This window comes from Haemaphysalis longicornis, unplaced genomic scaffold, assembly GCF_048455015.1.
Source record: "Haemaphysalis longicornis isolate Haplotype H1 unplaced genomic scaffold, Haemaphysalis longicornis Haplotype H1 scaffold_9, whole genome shotgun sequence".
In the NCBI taxonomy this organism is placed as follows: Eukaryota; Metazoa; Arthropoda; class Arachnida; order Ixodida; family Ixodidae; genus Haemaphysalis; species Haemaphysalis longicornis.
Window position 1 is genome coordinate 29,524,784 of NW_027526460.1, and position 24,813 is coordinate 29,549,596.

The following is a 24,813-nucleotide window of genomic DNA, read 5'->3' on the forward strand; positions in this document are numbered from 1 at the left end:
CACGTGGGTATGTGCTATGTCAGCGGCCAGGCTGCGCGCGCCCATCTCCACGTGCGCGGACATCGCCGGTGGACGCAGGTTCAGGGTCGCTTAAGAAGTGCATTGCACTTAAAAAAAAGATGCCTTTAGCAGTGAGCTGCTAACAGCGGTGAGCTGGCTGAGGTCTTTCATGATGTACAACACAGATGTACCGAAGGGCTAGAGGCAACATACAAAAACACAGTGGAAGAGGCCATCTGTGGGAGTGCCATATTGCTTGACACGCGACGAAGGGCACGCGCATTCGAACTTCGAGTGGGGAAGGGGGGAGGCGGGCGGACTCGTATAAGGCCGGAAGCGTTATCAAAGAGGGAAGTATGCTCGCTCCATCACCCGGCTATATTTCCTATGGTATAAATTTCATTTCAAACGTAAGGGATAGGAAAATAAATGCCACAGTTCGGCTACTCTGGCTCGCAGCCAGCCCATTTGCTGAAAAACACTGGGATAGGTTGGGTAATATTTGCTCCCAGGTTGCGAGGTGTGCAGTATAACGCAGAGTTGTGTGGACTACAATTGGCTTGTCTATAACGCGCGAGCGGCATGCTCCGGACTGCGCGGGAGACACCTAGTGATAACGCCTGGTTTGAGATAGGTACAATGTGCGCATGCGCGGTCCGTATCAGTGCGATGGCTGTTTCCTTTGTCGCTGTGCCCGTCGCCTTGGCTTCTGCACAGTCTTTCGCCGTGAGAAGCGCTGCCTGCACTGCCGGGCCTTGAAAAAATAGTAGAGATTAGCGATTGTTAGTACAACGTTGGCGGCGTTTCACGACGTGCAATGCTTAATTTTCGCGGCGCGCTACGCAATTTAGACAAGCGTTTTTCTCTTTTTTTGTTGTATGCGAGAAAACGAACAATAATCGCCGAAAACACATCGCTGCCGGTGTTCTAGAGTGACTAGATGTCGGTCCGTGATCGCGTGCACACTGCATTAAGTATTGTGGCGTTAAGCCGTCAGCGCTGACGGGCAAAGCAGAGGGCAGAAACCGGATGGTGGTGCACGCAGTACTTATGCAGCGTATTGGAAGAACAATGACGCAATGAACATCTGTGCGCCAAAGCTAATGCAGCCGAAAAACTCGCACGGCGCGCGCTACGGCGGGTAATGTCCGGCCCGGCAGCGCGGGCATGCAGCGCTTATTACGGTCAAAGAAGGTGTGGAAGCCAAGGCGACGGGCACAGCGAGGAGGGACACAGCCATCGCGCTGATACGGGCCACGCATGCTCACATTCTGCCTATCTCGAACCAGGCGTTGTCACTAGGGGTCTCCCGTGCAGTCCGGAGCACGCCGCTCGAGCGTTACAGACAAGCATTTTACAGACTGCACAGTGCAGCGTCTAGAATATTACTTGTAAAATGGGAATGGTGTACGAGTTGCTCTTTCCCCGCGGAAAAATGTGCATTGGGCAGAGGACTATACGTTCGGTTGCCGGAGTGCAAAATTCGAGGAGTAAGAACTTAGTGCTGAATCGGCTGCTGGGCCACTGCAATTAGCCATTGCAAATGTGAATTCGCCGGACTACTGTTTCGGCACCGTTCACCAGTGTAATGGGGGAAGCAAACAGCTATAAGGGCGCTGACAATTTTTCCACGTCCGTGGCGTCTAAGCAAAAAACAAGTGACTTTTACTCTACATGCACCGGTGCTAATTGACGCGTACTTATACTGGTGGGGTTTGATGATGATAGCGAGTACTCTGCACTACTTCAAGATCAAATAATGGGATTCTTATACACTAATGGGTTCATTCCGGCTTTTGTACACTCCCGTGCGTTGCGTCCAGCATTGCGCTGATTGCGTCCCGCGTCGATCCTGACTCGTGCATAGATCAGGCGCTTCTAAGCACGGCCTTTTTTAAATCTTAAGCCTCTATACTCAAATCACCTCCTTCTCAAGCCTGGGTTCCTGTAACTACTATGGGAAACTTGTTTATGATACTGGTAATATTAACCTGCATGTGGTAATAACCCGACGTCCCATAGCCGCATATGAATGGATCAGGCCTAAACAGAGGGATTTCCTAAATACCCGCCTTCCCGTCAAGAAATCCTACGTTGAGAAGAGAAATCGTGCATTACCGCGGTCATTTGGCGGTCATTTGGCTTTTTTTGTGTGTGGCCTACAAAGGCCTTTCTCAAAATTCGTATTTCATTTTTCTGCAGTTTTTGTAGGGCCATAAATAGTATCTGAGTCGTTGACGTGGATGGTTTTCTTATTTCCCACCGCATTAAACCGCACTTTGTGGGGCAAACTCCGCCCAATGAAAGGCCTTTCTATTGCCGCTGTGACGGCGAATCCTTCACTTGGCTGTGACCTCTCGCCAAGGGCTTTATCGCCAATGGCACAGTAAGGTAGTGGGCGTACTGAGGACAGAGTAAAGATAGCAGTAGTGTAGCTCCCTATCGCATTTACTTCCCACCTGAGTAGTTTCGTCGTTCCGATATCTCCTATTGTGTAGTGAACAAACGTAGGCAGCTGTACGTGAGATGAGCCTCGGGAGCGAGTTGTTGAGAATAAAAGGGTGCAAAACAATGCTGCAATTTATAACCTGTGTATTCCGAAAGAGCTAGCGTAGTGCATTAAAGCGAGGTAGCGACAGAATCAGCTGAAGACGAGGAGAGGGGGGTCGGGAAATGCTTGATATTTTAAACCAGACTGTGTCGCCGCTATTACGTGTGGCTACTTCGTCACGCACCAGCCGCAATTTAAATTCAGGTTGTGCATGAATGACAAACCAAAGACATTCGCGTTGCCTTGTCTGCCCGTTATAGTTCTTGCGGATGAGATTTTTCTCTGCTTGGGCGTCTTTTTGAAGTAACATATGGCAAGGCGACCTGTCTAATTGGACGAGAATATATGCCAGCACCAAACAAGCATCGGCCTTGTCATCTTTGTTGACGCAGGATATCGGCCGGGGAAATAAATGCAAATTATCAAAGTTGTCTCTTCTTCTTCGACCACCCGCCGCGGTGGCTCAGTGGCTAAGGCGTTGCGCTGCTGAGCACGAGGTCGCGGGTTCGATTCCCGGCCACGGCGGCCGCTTTTCTGATGGAGGCGAAAAGCAAAAACGCCCGTGTGTACGAGATTTCGGCGCACGATAAAGATCCCCAGGTGGTCAAAATTAATCCGGAGCCCTCCACTACGGCGCGCCTCATCGCCTGCGTTGCGTTGGCGCGTTAAACCCTACAATCAATCAATCAATCAATCTTCTTCTTCGACCAAGCCTAGACGCTCAGCAACATTTCACAGCTTTGTGGCATTTCCCTTAAGCTTTGCGTACATTCTAAGAAAGCTCCACAAGTAGGTTTAACTTCAACGCTCCAGGACGACAAATCAGCTTTGCCAACTCGGGCTTTGTCATTCGCCAAATTCACTAAGACAAAATTTCAGTGAAAAATAGAATTTTCGCAAGTACAACAGCGCAAGGCGTGCGTTCGTGCTATTGTCAAAATTTTTGCATAGGTTGACATTTTTTTTATGGTATTCGCTGCAGTCAGTACGCCACGCAGAGCTCAAACGTTGCCGGTGTTCCTTGCAGTTGCGTCAAGCACTGGCCGACGTAGAGACGCCATCGAAAGAAGATTGGTACCTGCTCAAATGGCTAAGAGGTGGGTTGGTACACCGTGCCTCCAGCGTTTACATAGACCTTTGCAAAAAATATCAAAAGTAGTTTCTCGTGGCAATACATAATTTATTTATTTATTTAAAAATACCTTACAGGCCCTTGTTGCAGGGCATTGTGTAAGGGGGGTAACAAAGGGTGAGTGTCGCGACAGAACTGTAAGGGAACATCAAACTTTGAATGAACTTTGAATGAACGGAACAGCAAATAACACGATATATGTCACTAAAGAGAAAAAGAAGAGAATGTACAAAAAAAAGTAATTTGGAGTGACACATGGGAACATTGCAGGTGGGAAGGAATGCAAATATGTGCAATACAACTTAGTAAAAAACACCTAGTACACACGTAGTTAAAAATACTCTATAACAAAGCGCAGAAAGCAACTTTTTCTTGTTTCGAAAACACAGGATACTTTGATAAGTACTTCGACAAACATACAAAACGCATACGAAATTTTCCTGATGACCCTTAGCGCAGATAACACGGTCACGGGGCTATGATAGTAATTCCATGATAGTAATTCTATGTTATTTTTAGTGTCAGTATTTAAGAGAAGCGAACACACACCTTCTTAGGTCGGCCAAAGAAAGTAACAGTTCCCCTACCCTGAATGTTTGTGATGAAATTGTCGTTGCAAGCGGACGCCGTATGCGCCTTTTCTCACAACATGGCCCTAATTAAGTTTTTTCGCGCTATTAGTGGTTGTCTGGTGATTATTATTTGCACAGGAATGCCTGCGTCCAAGAAATATTTTGTCCTTTGCCTTTACGTTTTTACGTCACACATTTTTTACTACGATTTGTTTCCTCAACTGACGTGCGGAGAGACAGACAATTAGGGGAATGAGGGACTGTCATCCACCGGAATGAGAGCAGAAAGATCCCGCCTTTCTTCAAGAGCAATTACAGAGCTCTAAAGTAGAAAGAAGTAGCTCTCAAAGAGAAGCTAAAGAGCAATTCATCCTCAATTCTCTGATTGTCTTTCAGCATTAGGCGTAATAGAAGCAAATCGTAGAAGAGTTTGATGTTGGGCCTGTTCGTAGATACTTTGAAGAACGGCGGAACCCAGCCTTGAAGATGCGTACACGAGGAGAGGGTATGACCTAGCGCGTGTGTTGTCCTGCTCTGTCCTCGTGTACGCGTCTTCAAGGCTGGGTTCCGCCGTTCTTCAAAGTAGAAAGAAAACGTAGCTTAAAGCCAGGCTGACAACGCTTAGCTTTTGGCAAAAATTGTTGCCGAAGCAAAGTCAAAATAAACGCCTAAGGCTGCCAGAAGAGCAGAAATTCCTTCGCAAATCCTCGAAAATTTTTTTCTTACTTCCTTTCTTGAGGTAGCTTGTAATCGAGGCATAACAAAAATTAAAACGCGCGGTTGTAGCCCAATCCCCAGTACAGGGTTATTTCTTTATTCGGGGCGTTTCTCTCCGAACATTTCGCCCGCGAAAAGTGCTCGCTGACTCACACTCAGCTTCTGACCACAGAGGTAGCTTCTGCTTGGTGATGTGTTGCTACCCTTCTTTGGCAGCGAGGAAGTTCAAGACTCAGGATGCGGAGAAAATGCTGCGGGAGGTGAGTTGACGAATACTTACCCAAGGGACTAGCAGGAAAAGTGCAAATCACTCTGTTAGATTCCTCCATTGCACTTCCCTGAGTGTCGATCGTCGGTTCCATTCACGGAAAGAATGCCGACGCACTAACACGCATCGCCCCGACATGAGAGCAGACAGTGTAGCTGGTATGCCAGCTACGGCGTACATCCTCCGTTCTTGCCAACTAAGTTACCTTCGAATGGTGCGCATTTTCGTAGTTTCGTTCGCCACGAAGAGAGAGAAAACTGAACTGGGTTAGTCGCAACTGGTTCATTCTGCTTCTGCACGAAACAACGGCGGCAAAGAGACATGCGACACATGCCTGCGCTGTGTCCTTTTGCTTTATGTGCCTTTGCGTTAGCAATCGTTGTTCCGCGCAGTAGCAAAATAGGAGAGATAGAGAGAGATCTTTAATGTGAACTGGCGTGGGCAGCCCTGTTAGCTACAGGGCTTTCTACGCCATATGGGGATGACTACAGTGATGTGGTGCGAACGTGGAAGATTGTAAGGAAAAAGTGACAGGGGAAAAATAATAAATAAATAAATAAATATCCTGAATGAAATTCAAGGCATCATTATTAAATGCTTACCCATTTTTGTTCTTGCGCAGCACGTGGCCTGGAGAAAAAAGTACAGCGTCGACAGCATACTGGAGGACTACGATGAACCAACGGTTTGTAAATTTCAGCACCCTCGTTTTCCTTCGCGCCCTCCGTTCATCGTCGTCGCAGTATGAATAGATTCAGGCCATACAAAATAGCAATGTTGTCCGTTGTGCTGCGACAAATTACCCGACGGCACTCACTCGACAGAGACCAGCCGATGCCACTGAATGAATGCAACACAAAGCGACGCTGCTGTTTAAAATGTAAGACAGAAAAATCCCGAGCCATTCTACCTTCTGTAGGCGGATGACTAGCGAAGCTGCCTTGCATACGACACATTGGTTAAACTTCATTTCGAACAAATCTATTGCCATATAATTGTTGTTGGGAATGTTTTGGTCAAACAAGAGTTGCAGCCGTTTCCTGTACACATTCTCCATCCGTAGATGCCCATGTACAGACAGCAGACAGTAATTCTGTAACATTTACAACTTCCGTGTGAACTAATTAATTATGACAAGTAAATTAAATTCAGAATAACGATACAGTCGTTTTAGTGATTAATTCCCATACAACTGCTTTTTTTGGAAAATTTCATAAAGCGACCGTTGTAAGCAGCTGTTTTCTTCCGAGCATTCGCCCAAAAAGTTGGCTTTACTGAAAGGCATTCTTGCCCGTGCACAGCAAAAATACATAGAAAACGAGCAAAATATAAACTTTCGCTGTAATTGCAAACAAGTAAAGGCTGGTGGGCTTGAGGAGGGAACCTAAGGATGCAAAGGCACGTCCTTTATTCTTGTCCATGTTTTAATTGTTTTATTTCACGCCATGAGAGTAAATTAGCACCCTCACAACTCCAGCGAATATACCGCTAAAGAGATCACCTGAGGTTTCATTTGCATCCGCTGCATGTTTATAGGTGGACCCAATTTATCTATTTTTCGAGAAGCATCACTTCGGTGTAGCCACTACATTTTCCGCAATTTCTGATATACAGGGAGCTATCTTCCTTTCTCAGGCGTCTAATACTGTACAGCACATACAGACTTAGTTAAATTTCCGAGGTCAGGACGAAATCTTACAGGCCGCGAAGAATTCAATGATAGTCCTGAGCCCTTTTATGCAACGCGATATTTTGTGCCAGTAAAAATGAAAATGTTTGCTCCAGGTTCTTGGTGTGTATTTTGGTTAGGTTGCGCTCGAGACTTAAGCTTCTGCTCTGAATTATTTCCACCCTAGGAGCTTTCTGTGTGGTCTAGGGACAAAAAGTGAAGGCTGTGCAACAGATTTATACCTACCCTTACCATTACAATCCACTTTTCCCCCTATCCGCGCGGCCTGTGGACTTTAGCGAAGGCTGTGCAACAGATTTCTACCTAATCTTACCGATGATGATGATGATGATGATGATTTGATGATTTCTATTGGTTTCCCCTTTGTATCGGGGTTATGGCATGTCATCTTACCAAAAAGGACTAATATACCTATGTTTTACACTCTTGGTTTAATACTAGCGCTGCTTAGGGCAGGCACAAAAAGCTTATTAGGCACAAAATACTTTTTTTTTTCTGTTACAGGTGGTAACTGTCTTAGGCAATATTCCCCTCTCTGCTTTTCGTCCACCAGCATTCTAATCTTCTTTTCGTCCCCTCGATAGCCTTGAAGTTAACTTCCTCTGTGATACCCTTAAATCCTAGCGCTTCTGGAAGCCGAATATTTCCTTTATGTAGATTTGGATGGATACCCTCACATTCTAACACTATGTGCCGCATAGTTTCTCTTTCTTTTCCGCAGACCACGCATACCCCATCATTTTGTGATTACTTCCCCACAAAGCTTTTAGTTCGCAAGCAACCTGCTCTAGCCTCGAAAAGCAAAGCGCTGCCCTGTGAATTATCGTAGAAAGTTTCCTTTCTGATGTTCAATTTCTCGGCCCTGTACATCTCTAACGACGTTTTAGCTTCCATTTTTAGATGCGAAGCATCTGTTGCTCGGGGCTGTGTCCCTCCCTCCCTTGTCATCGTCCGCCGTCCGCCTTGCCTTGCCTCTTTTTTTGTTACCTTGGCTGTTTTAGATTTTCGTTTATCCACACTCCCAAATATTTATATTCCTTCACTCTGGGTAATTCGCCTTGCTGGATAGGCACTGCGTCAGTGGTAGCATCATTGAAGACCATTATTCCTGACTTTTCTGCACTAAAATTTAATCCGAGGTCGGTGGCTTCCTGGCCGCTAATATTTATTAGCCGTTGCATATCGGTTTGGTTATCAGCTAAAAGAACAATGTCGTCTCCGTATAACATTCCTGGAATATGCTGTTGTACCACTTCCCGTTGTAGCATATGGGTTAGGCTAAACCCTACTTGACTTTGTTCCTGTTTCTTTTATAACCCTGCCATGTAAAGCATAAACAGTATTGGGCTCAAAGGGCATCCCTGTTTCAGTCCCCGATGGATGTTGGCCTGCTGGGCGCATTTCTGTCCTTCCCATGTAAGGTGCACTCTATTGTTTTTATAGATTGCCATAAGGAACTGTATTAACTTTTCATCTAATCCCTGAAGTTTCAGCATCATCCACAGCCGTTCTCTGTTTACGTTGTCATATGCCCCTTTAATGTCCAAGAACGTAATCCATAATGGTCTATTCTGTGCTTTCGCAATTTCAATGCATTGCGTTATCACGAACAAATTGTCATCCAGTCGCCTGTCTTGTCTAAATCCATTCTGCAGTTCCCCAGGTATTTCATTTTCGTCCATCCATGCTTGAATTTATGATTTTATTCAAACCAACTATCCCCCCCCCCCCCTTAACGTCCCTTGCAGAAGTCAAATAATTTGTACGGGACCCACTCCAAATTTGCTAAGGGGAAGTTCCCGGCGCTATATAGCGTACACCCTCGTTGAAACAAAATCGCTTTATTCGACAGCTAACTTTATTCGAAGTGTTTCTTGAGTCACATTCCGGTACATAGATAACACCGCTAGGATACCTCCGACGCAATTTTTCAAGAGCCCCTTCATCACTTAAATTGATTGTAGGGGTTTAACGCGCCAACGCAACGCAGGCGATGAGGCGCGCCGTAGCGGAGGGCTCCGGATTAATTTCGACCACCTGGGGATCTTTAACGTGCGCCGAAATCTCGCACACACGGGCGTTTTTGCTTTTCGCCTCCATCATAAAAGCGGCGGCCGCGGCCGGGAATCGAGCCCGCGACCTCGTGCTCAGCAGCGCAACGCCTTAGCCACTGAGCCATTGCGGTGGGTTATACTGTAATTTAAACTGAGGAGCCTTAGGTTGGCTTTTCGCAAAGTCGATAAGTCGTTTGCGAGCATAACGTGTGGCGGGGGAAAAATCTTCTGTAACCGAAATATCCTTTTTTTTTAGCTTGGGTAGAACAGAAAGTATAAAGTATTTTGTCTTTCATTTTATAGGGGGCGAATTTGATTTAAATTACTTATGTACAAAACACTCGTTCGTTCTAAACTGGAGTATGCCGCATCAGTGTGGGATCCAAGTTATGATACGCTAATACAATCACTCGAAACGGCACAACATAACTCTGTTCGCTTCATTCTTTCTGACTATAATCGCACTGCTAGCATAACTTCAATGAAATGTAGCCTTCAACTACCAACGCTATCTTATCGCCGTAAAAATTTGCGTCTCTGTCTGTTCCATAAGATATTCTATCACCCACATCTACATCATCAGCTTATTTTGCCTCCGCATTTCATATCGTCTCGTTTGGATCACGCTAATAAAATTGAAATACCATCGTCAAGGACAAATGCATTTTTTCAGTCTTTCATACCCAGGACTTCAGTCGAATGGAACCATCTTCCTGCATCAACCGCTGCCATTATCGATCATGAATCATTCAAAATAGCCTTAGCTAACATTGTATAATGACATGTTCATTTGTATTTTGTTTTGTCACGCCTTACGCCTTAGCTAAAATTGTATACTAAGAAGCCAACCTGATATATTCGTTCTTACCTTATCATGCATTAGCTACAATTGTATGTTTAGAGGCCATTTTTATAACCTTTCTACTTCTTTTTACTGCTTCTGTAATTCCTTTTTTGTATTTAAACACTCCCCTGTCCAATGCCTTATGGCCCTGAGGGTACTGTAAATAAATAAATAAATAAACAAATAAATAAATAATCTGCACTTTTAGCAGATTATGGCTTATAACGAGGCCCGTTTCCTGTTTTTACTGTTTTTACGACTGTATTATACCGAGGCTTTGCTAGAAATAGTGCCGGCCAAACTACAGTGTTGTATCAGTGAAATAACTCATGAAAGTTGGCCCTTCCGGGCCAGGGTTGTTGCAGGTTTTCCGGGAATACTGGCCCGGAGGACTCCTGCAGTGCAGCCCCGACGACGTGCCTGTATTCATCTCGCCTTCAGGACAGGCTGACCTCAAAGGTAACACCACGCATGCGCCCAAGAAGGGAGGGGTTTAACGTCCATGCGTCCTCGCTAGCGACTCGCCTTCTCCCGAAAAAAAAAAAAAAAAAAACCAGGGGAAAGTCAGGAACTTCACGAACCGTTTCATCATCGTCATATTAAGGTGGCTTATGCACTATAACCAAATACAAGCTGTGCGGGCTGTGGTACTTCACGGTAACGCTGTTGGGCAAAGGTAGGTCGTTAGAGAAATGATATACTGGTGGCACGATCAGGGCGTTGATTTTATGAACGAAGGTATTGTTGTTACTGTTTCGTTATTAGGTGCAGTGGCCGCATCTGGCACTGCGGCTTACCTTCTCGCGCCACCTCCAACCTGTTCATCCCCTCAGACGCAGCCGTAAATAGGTCATAGGAAAGCCACTGATGAGCCCGTCATGCAGTATCACGGAAACGTGGGCTAGTTGCTTAGCATTTGCTTAACTTTGCGTGCACTAAACGGGGACACACACACAAAAAAGAGCAGAGACGAAGACCACAGCATCGTTCCTTGTGTTCTGCCTTTGCTTGCAATACTTACGCGCTCTGTGTCACTTCATCTCGTGTTTCGGCCTTTGAGCGATTATTACTAGACTGACACAAACTAGCCCAACTATCTACATTGCTGTTGCATTCACGACTTGCTTGTATTCTCTCTTCGCTTGTCTTCTGGCTTTGCGTGTGCGCGCGCATGAGCAGACATTTTTAAATATTTCAAAGTTTTCTCCGGTAAAAACCTCAGTTTTAATAAACAAAATTGTCGATAGCACTAAGCGTATTTGTCCTACAGTCGTTCGTTGCCGAGCAAATGTATTGTTTGCCTCCAAAATCACCGCGCTCTTACTCCGTCCTTCCTTGAAAACTTTGCCGAACCAGAACGTCGATACCCATGCGATGCTTGTGGGAGCTTTGCCACAGAAGGGATATACAAATTCAAATTCTGGCATGTTGCAAGCCAAAACTATAATTTAGCTACAGGGCACGTGGTAGTGCGCAACTACGGATTACTTTAGGCCTCCCGGAAATCGTTAAAAGCGGCGAAATCTTGGCACACGGGTGTTTTCGCTTTTCGGCTCCATTTGCAAAACAGCCGCCGCGGCCGGGATCCAGTCCGCATCCTTGGCCTATAGGCAACACAACGCCTTAGGCACTGTGAAATCGCGGCGGACAGGAGGGATACGCGCTCATACGCTGACACGTTCAGCTGGCATTGAGTTGCCCTTGTTTAAAGCGCTCTACTTTTATATCTCGTACCTGCGGACGATATTCTCTGCTCCTTTTCCATTCGGGTGTGCAGGCTACCTGGAGGCCGCCCCACGGGTCGAATGCGTCCGTCGTTGCATCTGGGACCTCGAGCGTGTACAGGCACTCACCAGGCGTATTTCCCTCGAGGTACAGACTGTACTTTGCGCTATGTACACCATTTAATTGTTATTTTTTTACTTTTACTGTGTCCGAGAACAAAAAAAGGTTCTGGATTGCTACGCAACGTAAAGGTTCTTGCAACGTTGAATGCGTAGAATGGATTAAAAGAAATCAGTTACTTTGCATCCTCTGCACCTCTTTTACTTCCTTTACTTCCTTTAGCCAATGGCTGAAATTTCCCTCCACAGCCTGTACAATTGGGAAAATTGGCACGTGAAATCTTTTCCTTCATTTCGTTTTTGTGTTGGCCCACAACGAAATTGTACTTAGTAGCGTGTCTGCACAGTCGAAACAGGCACCAAGACCATAAGGGCATGCCAAGTAAATCGGGGGTTCTTTTTTTAGTTAAATGGAGATAGTGTATATAACGAAAATAAGCGACAGGCACGGTCACAGAAATGCGGAATAAGGTTGTGAAGAAAACGAAGGAGAAAGGCAAACAAATATTGAAAACCAAGTGGGAAGCTATTCGGATATGCAAGCTGTGTGTTGGTGATTATGATGGTGATTGCTATTGGTTTCCCCTTTGTAGTGGGGTGATGACGTGTCATCTTACCAAAAAACAAAAAGGACTAATATAACCCGACTGCCCCCCCCCCCCCCCATTCCCCAAAATAGTACCTGACAATTTATGCCTAAAGAGATGAATGGGGACAATTTCTAACCCAATGGATGAGCTGAGTGCCTGCAGCGCATAGGCCAACCTACACCATATCTCCCGCACAACCTTCCCACACGATATCTACCGCATTTTGTCACGACCTGCCTCCCTAACTCGCCGGGCGTACAAAGAAGGTAAGCGTAAAACTCAGTGCGAATGTGCGGAAGTATGCGTTCGAATCCAGAGCAAAGTAATTTCAATAGACTAGCGATGGACACTTCGCGCACAGACTATCTTAGCGGAGTTCCCCAAAACATGCCGAGATACCACAAAAGAATGTTCGGGCGTTGCACCAAAAGTGTGATGGTCTGCAGAAACAACGTCAGTGCCTCAGCTGGCTGCTTCTTCCATCTACGGGCTGTTGGTTCCCTACGTGCTGCAATCGCGGAATTAGAACGAGTTGTACGTGGCAGGGAGACCTCATTTTCTAAGTCGAACAAAACCTGTGCAGAAAGGCCGTCAAATCGACACGGTGTACGGCGTGGCAGACATGGATGGATTTTCTTTTTGGCAGCTTTCCTCCGTAGAAGGTAAGCAAACCACTTGAATTCCTCGCAGCGTTTTTTTGTCTTTCTTTTATCTCGGAAACACACCATAACAAAATGGGAGAGCTTTTTCGGGCCTGATGCTTTCCTGCTTGTTTACAGCCAACCCACGCTGTCACCTAAAGGCGGTGGATTGCTTGTTAAGACTGCGCTTTTGTTATAATTAATCAACGCGTCAATTAATTTTTAGCTGTGATGGCGACGGTCGTTTTATGGGCCTTTGTAATTAATTATTATCACTTAGTGTCGTTTGTTTGAGGGTGGGGGTTCGGACATCTGGGAGAAGGACACAGGCTTAGCGTTCGGGCACAGCTGAGCCCTCGCGAGGCAAGATATTGCCGCGATGGACACCACAGCCGTTCACAAAACACTTGATAGAGAGCGTGTACAGGGAAAATAGTGTAACTTTGGACGTGTTGTGTATGGCTACTTTAAAGGGACGCTGCAACACTTACCATCGACTACTCGGAATTTATCTGGGGTAAAGTCTATTGTCCCAGCAATCTCCTCCCGCAAGAATTATGAAAATCCGTTCACTGTCACCGAAACTACGCGCGATGAAAAATCGCGCATAAACGTTCCCTCTCAACTCAACCGCGGACAACGCGACGAAAGCTGCGCGCTCTCTCCCGGAGAGGGGGGCGGCGCTCGGCGTTCTGTTCGGCGGCCTTCGATATGTCACAGGCCGGGGAGTTTTGTCATTTTCCCCGCAACGTGGACGGGTCTATTTCCGGTCTGGTGCCACAAAAAAGCAGGCATGGTGGCCTGCTCGCAAGCAAGGGCTCAGGCTGGTAGGGCGTTTTTGAAGCAATAAACGTTTGTTGTCGAGTGGGCTCGTTGAAAGTGGAATATTTGGTTTGTAACTCAAACTCCGCGCGCACTCAAAACAAAAGAAACACCAAAAGCATGCGGACAGGTTCAGACATAGAAGAGGTTCATACACAGCACCGACGACGGCTGATCGTCACAGGAAATGCCAGAATTTAGCAGCGGAGTTGACCAGCGACAGCCAATAGGACAGCCAGGACAGCCATGGGCCGATTGACGTCGCAGAGGCCATGGCAGGGGTGCATAATGAGGAGAATTGAAGAGAGCGCAATTGGTTTTTCCGCGTCTTTCACGGCGATTTGCGCGCTTACCGCTTTACGTGCTCGTGTAATATTTGTGTCGGGTGTTCCTGGCAGTGTAATCTAAACATCGCGCAGGTTTACTTGCACTGCACGAAGAGTGTTGCAGGGTCCATTTAAAAGCGTTATGTCCTTGCCCTGCCGTATTCCGCGAGCATTAAGTGTTCCGGTATAATGAGTTTAGAAAGGAGCTGGTCGCCTCCCCGATGAGACCGAGGAAGAAACTCCCTTGAGAATAATTCCAGCTGCGCAAACAAACAGAAGTGAATACGATCCATTTACCATCATGAGTAAGCGAATGAATAACTGCTGTCTGCGCGCTTGTACTGTTCGGTGCATATATGCGTGCTCGTACTGCTAGTGCGAAGTGGTTTCTAAGCAGAATGTGTTGTTGGCAATACCACCCATCCAAATAAGTATAGGGCGAAGCAGGAACCTTTTCTTTCTTGCTATTTTCGGCATTGTCCAGATTAATAGCCGAATTTTTTTCCTTAGACAAGGATTATTATTGTCAGCAATTAACTTTCGAGAGTAAAGCACCCTTGTCTAAATTACTGCGTTCAAAGCTCACAATATTACAAGCTCAAACTGCAAAGCCTAAAAAAAATTATTATCCATTCCTAAAGGAAGCTGGGAGAAGCGCGCGAAAGCTAAAAGCGCGCCCAACCTTCGCTGAAAGTGCGTCAGTCGATCATCAAACCATCAAAGACCCAAATTGCAATTGAAGAATGAACGATTTGCCGCGCACTAAGTAAACGCATCCGCGAATGATACGTGGTTTATGAGATAAAGCTGTACTATTGCGCTCCTTCTTCATGACCGATGCGAGTATTGTCTTATCTAGTACCGTTCCACTTTCGCGATTTTGAAGTAACCGTCTTGCCACAATGGAAGTCCTGTTTCACGCACGCGCCGTGTGTCCACATATCTTATCGGAGCTTTTCGGTCGACCAACCGGTCTATGGGGAAACGCTTTAGTTTTTTGACAGGACGCCATTGGTCCCACTGAGAAAGCGTTCGCTCTAAAAAGTTCATCCAATGTTGTGCGCTTGGCTTAAAATTAAGCCAGAAATGGCGGGGTTTGAGAAATGAGCAGGCGCACTGAGCGGGCGCACGCGTAGCTTGCCTGGTGAAGCCCGTAGACGGGTGCACTCGAGGTGTCCGTTTACTACACTACACCTCAGCGACCGTGCGGCCGCCGAGAACACCAAGCGATGAAGCGAAGGGACGCACGATGATAGCGCAAAACCAACCCCCCTCCCTATACCAGGCTGCCCAACGCATTTTCATTCCCCCCCATGCGTCGGCTTTAATGTGCGAAAGGCAGACGCTATGCTCCCTTGCGGCGAAATTAGGAACCGTTCAGGCGCCGTATCCTGTCGGTTGGCATCATATAGAGTTTCATACTAATATACACTTGAGGGAAATCTGGCGCCACTGTCTAGGGGAGCCGCGCTTCAGCGAGCGTTCCGTCATGTACCGGGCAGGTGACGTTCCACTTGTCCTTGGCATGGCTCACGAACAGGCTGAAAAGTTGCCTCTGGCTGCAAAAATTCAACAATATTACTGCAGAAGATTAATTGAATTTGTTTTATTATTACAAAATTAAAGGGGTCCTGAAATGCCTTCCGCCGATGCATGGATGTACATGTAACCAAATAAAGCAATGTATTAGCAATCTCCTCCTGCAAGAATTTTGTTAAAGCGATGAGTATTAGCTGAGAAATCGTAAATCAAAAACCGCGAATTATCGTCGCGCCGTATTTCCTCCTCCTTTCAACTGTTTCTTCGCTGTTGGCCTCCCCTCCCATGATGCTCCGCTCCTCAGCGGTGACGTACTTCCGCTATTGCGCTCCCACAGACTGCCGTCTGCTACGGGCCAGCTCTTTCGGCTTTTTCATCTCTGTAGACACCATGGACACAGGCTGGAAAAGCGAACGAATGACCTGGCCGCATGTGTGCGGCCTGGCCTTGCCCTTTCGCGGTGTACGTAGCTGCAGTTGGTATCGGCGGCGAACTCGCAGCCGCGTGGGGAGAATCGTGCGCTCGTTCCCTTTGGTGCACCGCGCACTGTTTATCCAAAAAGCGCGGTCTCAGATGTGGCCCCGCTGGTGCCGGGTGTTATTTTGCGGTGGTTGTAATTCCTACTACCGGCGGCATGTGAAAAAAGACATTTTCAACCGACACAGAACCCGCGCACAAAACGCGCCGGATCGGATCGCTTTATCAGCGGCGATGAACGTGAAGGCGAAGAGCAAACCAACGCTGCACTCGATCAGCGAGAACCCGTGTTCTGACAAGCTGCACCCATGTGTTGCATTCAACACTGACGGGAAAGCGTTTGTTTGCACTTGTTTGGATAGTCGTAAAATGTCCAAACACTCCGGCACTCCGCTAGCAGATCAGCCGGCGAGACATTTCGGAAAACATTTGACAGATGGCGCCGTATGCATTAGTGTGTCGCTACGCAAAACTGATGAGACGCTCTACTAAAACTCCCATCGCGGTGTCACGTAGCGGGACGCAAAAATTTAGCGTTTAGCGTATGCAAAGGCCACAAACGCTGTACTAAAACTCTATTAGCAGCAAAATAGCGTGCGTATGTGAAACCGCTTGCGTTTACAAAGCTGCACGCCGAGCGCGTACGTTTCAAACCTAGTGACATCGTTTAAATACACTGGCAAGCACAGTGTAACGTAGTCAGATATCAACCGTATGCTCAGGCGACAAGCAAGAGCTTGTTTTATGTGGGGCGGAGATTGCGCATAAAGGCCCGTTCGCACTTGCGACGAAAGCGAGTGAGAGCGGCAGGAATTCCGTCGCTTTGTCGCGCGACGATCGTTTTTGTCGAATGGTCGGGACAAATTTTGGTTGCGCGACAGAATTCCCGTCGCTTTCGCTCGCTTTCGTCGCAAGCGGGAATGGAAAGTTCTGCCGCTGCCGTCTGCTACGCAGCTCGGAGGTAACCGCGCGATCTGCTCGGGCCGGATGAACGCGCACACTCCCGCACGGCAGCGCCCCAAGCGGCAGACGGCCGCGTACATCGCTCCCGGCGCCCGCCTGGAGCCCGCCCTCGGCACACTAGCCAGTATATTTCAGGCACTATAATGGAGGAAAGATTTTTTGCTTCCGATGAACCTAGTTCTTTGCCCCTGTGTTTTTAAATACTTGAAGTGGTTAGCACGTCGTCCTCACGCAGCTCTGTATCGTCGTAGCATCGCTGATTGTCCGAACGAAGCTTGCAGCTAAGCCAATGCAGCGACCGAAGCTGTGTGTGTGTGTGTGCATCGCCTCCTGTGTGTTGTGGACGCGTTCGTTTCGCGATGAAATGCGACATTGTACTTCTGCGGGTGGATAGTGCTTCCCATGGTCTGGATTATCTTTCTCGAACGACGTACCACTCAACCTCGCATGGGGTATGTGCAGTGTGCCTGGCTAAAAGCCTTCTCGCTTGCGCGCCAGAGTTGTGACTTGCTGCTCGTCCCCGCAAACCGGGTGTGAGGTGAGTGCCGTATTTACGACGGGCAGGAGGAGGCAACTCATCGTCTGTCAATCGCGGTTCAGACTTGCAACGCATGTTGTGACGTTGCGTTCGTTCGAAACGCATCTCTGGATTGTTTTGAAGTTGAATAAAATGTACGCGTCAAACCCGGGCATTCGGCTCAGGGCGTTCTCTGCGATTGCACCAAAGAAGTGCCACGGGACTTTCTTTATGGTACGTACTCGCGTAAGATAAAATCCACGTCGTGTTATGGCCGTGTTGCATTCAATACAAACGGTCAAGCGTTTGTTTACACTTGTTTCGTTTGTCGTAAAATGTCAAAGCACTCCGGCACTCCGCTGGCAGATCAGCCGGCGAGCCGACGCTGAGCAGACGACTCATCTCTTTGCCGGAAGTGCGTGAAAAAGCCGCCCAATAGCAGGATGTCTAGCTCATGACGAACATCTGGGAATCGATGATGTAGACATGTGAAGATGGCGGCGTCCAAAAACACGAAGGAAAGGGTGAGAAAAAAGCGACAAACTTTGCAACAAAAGTGTGAGCTTTCCGCTGCGCGTAAAAGAGTAATACTTGGCACAGGTGACGTTGGCGACCCAATCTAGCGATTGCGCTAGTTCATTTAGTGTGCTCAAAATGCCTTTCAGGGCCCCTTTAAAGCTCCAGAAAGATGTATTTGTCAGGGATTATTTAGAAGCTTCATGCAAGATGAACAAACAAACAATGTTACCCGTTTTTATTGATTTTTGCTTCAAGACGAAAAAGAAGCCATGTGGCTAACCAAGCCAAAGAGGTAGGGAACGTCGCTAGCTGCAATGGCGCCGCCCACGGTGGCCCGCGAATGCAGCGCCAGATTTCCCTCTAGTACATATTAGTATGAAACTCCATGGTTGACACCATGCACACGCGCACGCACATGCACGTATTGTGTGACAGATTACTGCAATGAAGTAATTTTTGGAAACCATGGAGGCGAATTAAGGTGGATGCCAATGTTTCTTTTTTATTGTTATGCACGCAGTGGTGTCCACTCTCGTGGATGCGGTGCGGATGTTTGAGGACAACTACCCGGAGATCCTGGAGGAGCTGTTCGTCATCAATGGTGGGAAGCTCATCTGCGCATTAGTCCGGACTCTAAAGGGCTAGTGTGGTACGGCTGGTTACCAAGACAGCCGCAAGTGGTAGCCGCAATCTACACAGTCTGTAAATTGCCACTACGATGTAGATTGCGCACTCTTAATTGTGGCTACACAAATGCCGCAGCATTTGTGTAGTCGCAATCTATACAGAATTCGCGGCAGCCGCGATTGCGCAGTAGTCGCAGTGCTGCGCTGTTCGCGTGAGGCCACGAGTTAAGTTGCTCGGCTACTTAGGCCGTATAGATGATACGACTGCATATATGACGTATAGATGATATGGTACCAGAACAAGGGGATGCGCGGCTGCAGGGTGCATTTGGGGCAAAAACGAGGACACGGTACAACAGAATGCAATGCACCTCACCCTTGGAACGCGCACGGTACAATGACGGCTAAAACAGCAGCTGGAACACGACGTCGCCAATCACGAGTTAAGGCCGTTCTATATGGTGCGAAGTTTCCTGCGAATTCGCAGCTGCGGCGCCGGTCGTGCGGCAAAACGATCTATTCTCGCCACTGGGTCAAACTGCCAAATGTCTGGAACAGGCCAACTTCTCCTGTGAACGCTGATTGATTGTAGGGTTTAACGCGCCGACGCAACGCAGGCGATGAGGCGCGCCGTAGTGGAGTGCTCAGGATTAACCTTGACCGCCTGGGGATCTCTAACGTGCGCCGAAATCTCGTACACACGGGCGTTTTTGCTTTCCGCCTCCACCAGAAAAACGTCCTTGTGCTCAGCAGCACAACGCCTTAGCCACTGAGCCACCGCGGCGGGTTCCTGCGAACGCAGCTGGGCATTTGGAAATATTTCGCAGCAGCGAAAATAGGGAAAAAAAGATCGCAGCTGCGAGTTCACGGGCGAAATTCGCACCATGTAGAACGGGCTTTACGCGGAGGCGTCGTACTGTTGAATCACCCCCCCCCCCCCCTCAACGCATCGCTTGCATGGGAAGTGTTCACGTGGATATGCATTTTCATTTCAAAAACGCAAAAGAAGAAATCAAGCATCTCCGTAACGTTGGTTACGCACGTGGCTATCCGTTGCAACTGAACTCATCGTCTTAATATTTGTTAACCGTGACGCTCTCGTTACAAAATTACCACGGCATTCTCATGAACTCCCCGCCTGTTTATGGTATTTTAAGCTTAGTTGAATAACAATTACAGAGCAGTTTTATTTGATAGGGGCCTCATCAGCCACACCAGAAGAGCCCCAACATCTCTCTCTAAGGTGGTAGTCTGAGGAAGCGCTATTTCGTACGTTCTGGAAGATTAGCTTAATGCGAAAATAAAGCCGAATTATGTCAATTTCTTTGCTGAAAACGGAGTCGAAATATGATAACAAGGGTTAGATGAATTGTTTATATTTCATGCAGTCCTGTATTTAAAAATAGTGATGAATTAAACTAAGACGCAGCTAGTATTGGCTTGTGTGTATACATTCAACCTGCTCACGAAGCCTTTATGAGTCCGACGATTTATTAATCATTCGTACATTGTTTTAATTAAACTACACACGCTTCCCTTTTACAGCTCCAAGTTTATTTCCTATGGTGTGGAACATTATCAAACCTTTACTCACCCAGAGGACGATAGACAAGATACACATCTTTGGAAAAGGTGAGTTAACTCTTCCCGGTTTAATCCTATCTATACTGTAATTGAGTGCTACGTAACTGGCTCGGAGGGGAAGATAATTTTTGGTGAGCAGTGTGTATCTTCATCCACAATCTAAAACAGCATGTACTCTCCGTTAACCGCATACTAAATCAAATATTTTCTCGCTAAACCCTTGACTCAACCAGGTTCCTCCTCCCCGTCAACGATTACTTACCTGCTCTGAGGCAACACAGTTATTCAGAATAATTTGTTACCGGAGCTTGCTTATAATGGTTCAAAGTAACAGCACGAACCTTACGAGACAAATAGAAGAGGGCACAAACACTCAGCTGAGTAAAAACTGATTTTTATTGCTTAACCCAGTGCTTTTTATACGCTCATAGGCAATTAAAATGTAACAATTCGCCCAATCGTCTGTTTTAGGTTATAATGGTTATGGCTTGGATGCCAGGTCAGTGGGGCTCGTAGTGCTAGGAGGCTTCACACGGTCGCTTAGTCAATTCTGGGAGTGGGTGAACGTACCAGGCGTGTAAAAAGCCGGGTTGTGTTACCTCACTTTAGCGCAAGTTGAAAACAAAATGCTGAAGATTAATAAAGAATGCGGACCAAGTGTACTTGGAGGCACAGAAAAGCGCGGGCGCCGGGCCGCTGGACATCTATGGTTATACTCGCGTTCTCTGTGAAAGCGTGTTTTCATTTGTGAAGCTGTGATGTTGTTCGAGATAAAGATGCCTGCACCGTGTTGGCGTCGCGTCGCAGAGGGGTGGCGGGAGGTGTTCGCCGAGCGCTGGGACCTCGACAGGCTTCCCGCTCACTGGGGCGGCCGCCTGGTGGGCCCTGACGGAGACGGTCGCTGCCCGCACCTGGTGCGCAAGTTCCTCTGCTCTGCCCCTTTCGCTCCCTTTTTGGTGTGCTAGAACTTCTCGATCCATCCCATGCACAGAGTAACGTAGCTACTTCACTAGGAAGCTTTGACGTTGCGGACATATGTTGCTCTGGAGTTTACGGTGTTGTGGTTGCCTCTATACCAAAGCGGATGAGGGGGGCGGGCACTCGCCCAAGAACGACGCGATTGGCTGTCGACTGCCCCCTTGTATTTGCTTTACCTTTGCTGCCTGTAGAGTTCCTGAGAATCTACTGAGCTTAGTGGTGAGCTTCCTCTTCGGCGTCTGGTTAAGTAACTCTCACATGTCAGCACAAACGAAATTCGCAAATAAGTGCACTGTGTGCCAGTTGACATAAAAGTAACATATGTAAAATAAAAGATAAGACAGTAGCGGGTGTTTATAAAGGAAAGAACTGTGGAAGCGAAAGAGCTTCCCCTCTCCCCTCCCCCGCTTCCCCGAGCAGCCCCCACCCAAAGTAACACTGCCGAACCTACCGTGGGTGTCATATTCCCTCGCTGATCCTCGCAATGTTTTGTAGTGGTCACAATACCCCTTTGTAGTGGACAATACCCCTTGACCTAAGAAGCAAAATTCCCTCGGAGGCAGGCAGTTTAAGCAAGTGATAAACGAATCGATCACTATCGGGGACTACTTATCTCAAAGTTAAGGCAATCTTCCTGACGACAGTCATAGGCGTGCAGGCACAGCCCGATTAAAAGGCATCGACAAAGCTCAGAACCTGCTGATGTCCTATATTCTTGTATAAATAAAACGTGCTGGTGAAGATTGAGTAGGGAGGCTGTGGTGCGAAATTTCACCGTCACTTGGAATTAATAGGCTTCGTGACAACTGTACCGAACGAATTGTGCATGATATTCTGCTGAAACAATCGGTCGGCACCGGTGTTGACTTGTTTCTCAGCTCGCTCCCCGGAAATCCTTGGAAATTGCTCACTCGGACGACCATACACAGCATCTTCTCTCATCACGTCGCTACAGTGACATTCTGGCAATCAACTTTTCCCCTACATTATCTCAAGCTATATCAGACGGAAGAAACCGTAGTTCGTAAACTTCAGGCAAATACCTCTTCCCACGGAACTTGACTTCAAGCAATCTATCCCTACAATTTCTTTCGGTGGGAATTTCGCCCACCACCTTATATGGTAGCGCTCTCACAGCGCAGCTTTGCTATGTCTCCAAAGCTCTTTCCAAAAGCAGTGGAAGGGCCAGCTGGGTAGCTAACATTCGGAGGATCAGCGTGAACGTATTTCGCATGTTAGCTATCCGGAAGTGTGATAGATAACATCCGACGTTAGCTATCCCACGTCGGGGGTATGGCTCAACCATCTTCCGTTTTTCTCTGTTAACAAAATCCTATTACCCCTCCTACTCCTACTCCTGCGCTTACTCGAATTCCTTGTGGGTCTCTTGTACGCAGGTACGGCCTGGTGGGGTCGTTCCTGACGAGTACCGGCGGCCGGCGGCGGTGACTGCAGGTGACAAGCGGCGTACGGTCGCAGCTGGCTGCGTTTGGACACTGGAGGTAAGTGCGGGTAAATGCGTGTATCATGATCATCATCATCATCTTCACGTCCACTACAGGACGAGGCCAAAGATTTCTAGACATGTCTATCCTCGGTTTGCCGACTCTATTCCTTGCGCCTATCTTAGTTCAGCCCTCCATCGAGTGATTGGTCTGCCCCTATTTCGCCGTTTAGTGGCCATTCCAATGAACGGATGTTCCACCTGTTGTCTGTCATCCGCACAGCATTACTCTTTTAGCCTTACTTCTATCGCTAAACTTGAAGCAGATTGTCTCCCACCCGAACCCGGCCCATAATCCACGCTGTTGTTTTTTGAACTCTGACCGTTACCCCTATACGATTTTTCTTTGCGTGACTCGTTGAGGTCATCTAAGTTTCTTTAAAGGTTCTTAGTGAGACCTCAGGTTCCTGCCACGTATCTCGTCACCGAAAGCACACACACGGTATTTTTATCCATGTAGGCAGAGAGAAAGCAATGTAGAGTACGGCTGGAGAACATTTCACGCCTATTGCAGCAGGGTACGCCTTACGAAGCACTTTTTCAGCGTCATCGTAAGGCAACCTGCCCCTACAGGCAATGGCGCACCGACGAGAAGTGGTCTGTGGGCTCGTAACACCCCCAGATATCAGCTGGCCCAACTGGCAAATGGGTGACTCCTTCCATTCCTACCGGAATAAAGTAACGGCTGGGGCTTTTCATAGTTTCGGATTACCTTCTTTTCTACCCATACTTGCCCGTCAATGTTGCACCAATGCAAGTTATTGATTCGTCGCAACATTGGTTTTTTTTCTGATGGAGGCGAAAAGCAAAAACGCCCGTGTGTACGAGATTTCGGCGCACGATAAAGATCCCCAGGTGGTCAAAATTAATCCGGAGCCCTCTACTACGGCGCGCCTCATCGCCTGCGTTGCGTCGGCGCGTTAAACCCCACAATCAATCAATCAAGCAACATTGGTTTTAGGCTGTCTTTTTAGGTACCTTGTTGCGATTGTGTGCTTCTGTTCTCCTCCATTTGTGTTTTGCCAGTCTCCACGCCCTCCATTCACCCTCTGTCTTTCCCATTTGACAATGTCTAACCCAGGTGCCGGTGTTGTTGATCGCTGCGCAGGTTCCTGTAACGAGAGCGGGCTCTGAACTTCGGTGGCGCTTCAACACAACGACAGGGGATGTGGCGTTTGCGGTACGATATCGTCGCGACCCCGCTCTTGGGGCGACGGCTGGCAAGAACGGCGCGGCGCGCGATGTGGTGGCCCTGCAGAGGTTGTCGTTTTCCCGCCACGAACCACACAACGGAAGCTTTCCCTGCCACGAAGTCGGAACGTGTGAGTAGGTAGCGCGACATCGCCCTCTCCAAGTTATGACTTGTTAGGTTCGGACACTACATTTCAAATGCTGCACGACCATCACCAAAACACACTTCGGTTAGTCGGACAGGCGAGCATCGCGGCGCGACGACGTGAAAGTGCGGAGCTCGCATTGAAACTACTAGCGCACGCACACAAAAAGGTTTGCGCATTGGCAGCAGATATATAAATAGTCGGGAAAACCAAATGCCTGTAGCTGATTCCTTATTTAACCGCATCCAGACACCAGTATATACATGTGTGTGTGTATTCTGGCTGTGTATGTACGTGGATATGTGCCCTTTGCCAAACTCAGGGGCAAAGACCTTTGTCAAGCTGCTGCATTGCAGCGTTTTAGATGCGACGCTGAGAGCATCTCTTGTCGGCGGCCCTGTCCTTCCTGCGTGCGTCCGTTGTTGTTGTCCGCAGCCACTCTCCCCCTCTCCTCTCCGATAGCGAACACTCTCTCGTGAGGGGCATTGGATTGGATTGGCTTGGCTAGGCTTGGCTTGGCTTGGCTGGGTTTGGCTTGACTTTGATTGGATTGGATTTGAATTGGATTAAAGTGGATTGTGTCTGCGTCATAGCCGCGGCACTCTCTCTCTCCATGGTCTCCTCTCCTTCGGGCGCGCTGCGCGTATAACCGGTGTGCCGTTCTCCGGCGGCCTTTCGGTCGACGGTTGCTCTCCGTTGCGCTTGAACCCCCCTCAGC

General features: G+C 47.8%; 2 protein-coding genes across 9 annotated transcripts in view; one reads left to right on the forward strand and one right to left on the reverse strand.

Moving 5' to 3' along the window:
* Positions 1-24,813, reverse strand: part of LOC144151427 (SEC14-like protein 2) — a 273,494-nt gene that overhangs the window by 58,463 nt on the left and 190,218 nt on the right. The gene's annotated exons all lie outside the window — the stretch shown is intronic.
* Positions 1-24,813, forward strand: part of LOC144153010 (SEC14-like protein 2) — a 41,458-nt gene that overhangs the window by 7,431 nt on the left and 9,214 nt on the right. Inside the window, exons 2-12 of one of the 2 annotated variants that reach the window (XM_077684632.1) lie at positions 3,579-3,648; positions 5,189-5,232; positions 5,863-5,925; positions 10,194-10,287; positions 11,606-11,700; positions 12,846-12,924; positions 18,587-18,667; positions 20,238-20,324; positions 21,084-21,190; positions 22,652-22,756; positions 23,867-24,080. In XM_077684632.1, the coding sequence (XP_077540758.1) occupies positions 3,579-3,648; positions 5,189-5,232; positions 5,863-5,925; positions 10,194-10,287; positions 11,606-11,700; positions 12,846-12,924; positions 18,587-18,667; positions 20,238-20,324; positions 21,084-21,190; positions 22,652-22,756; positions 23,867-24,080 (1,039 nt within the window). The remainder of the gene's footprint in view (positions 1-3,578; positions 3,649-5,188; positions 5,233-5,862; positions 5,926-10,193; positions 10,288-11,605; positions 11,701-12,845; positions 12,925-18,586; positions 18,668-20,237; positions 20,325-21,083; positions 21,191-22,651; positions 22,757-23,866; positions 24,081-24,813) is intronic. The other variant, XM_077684633.1, reaches the window with a different exon arrangement.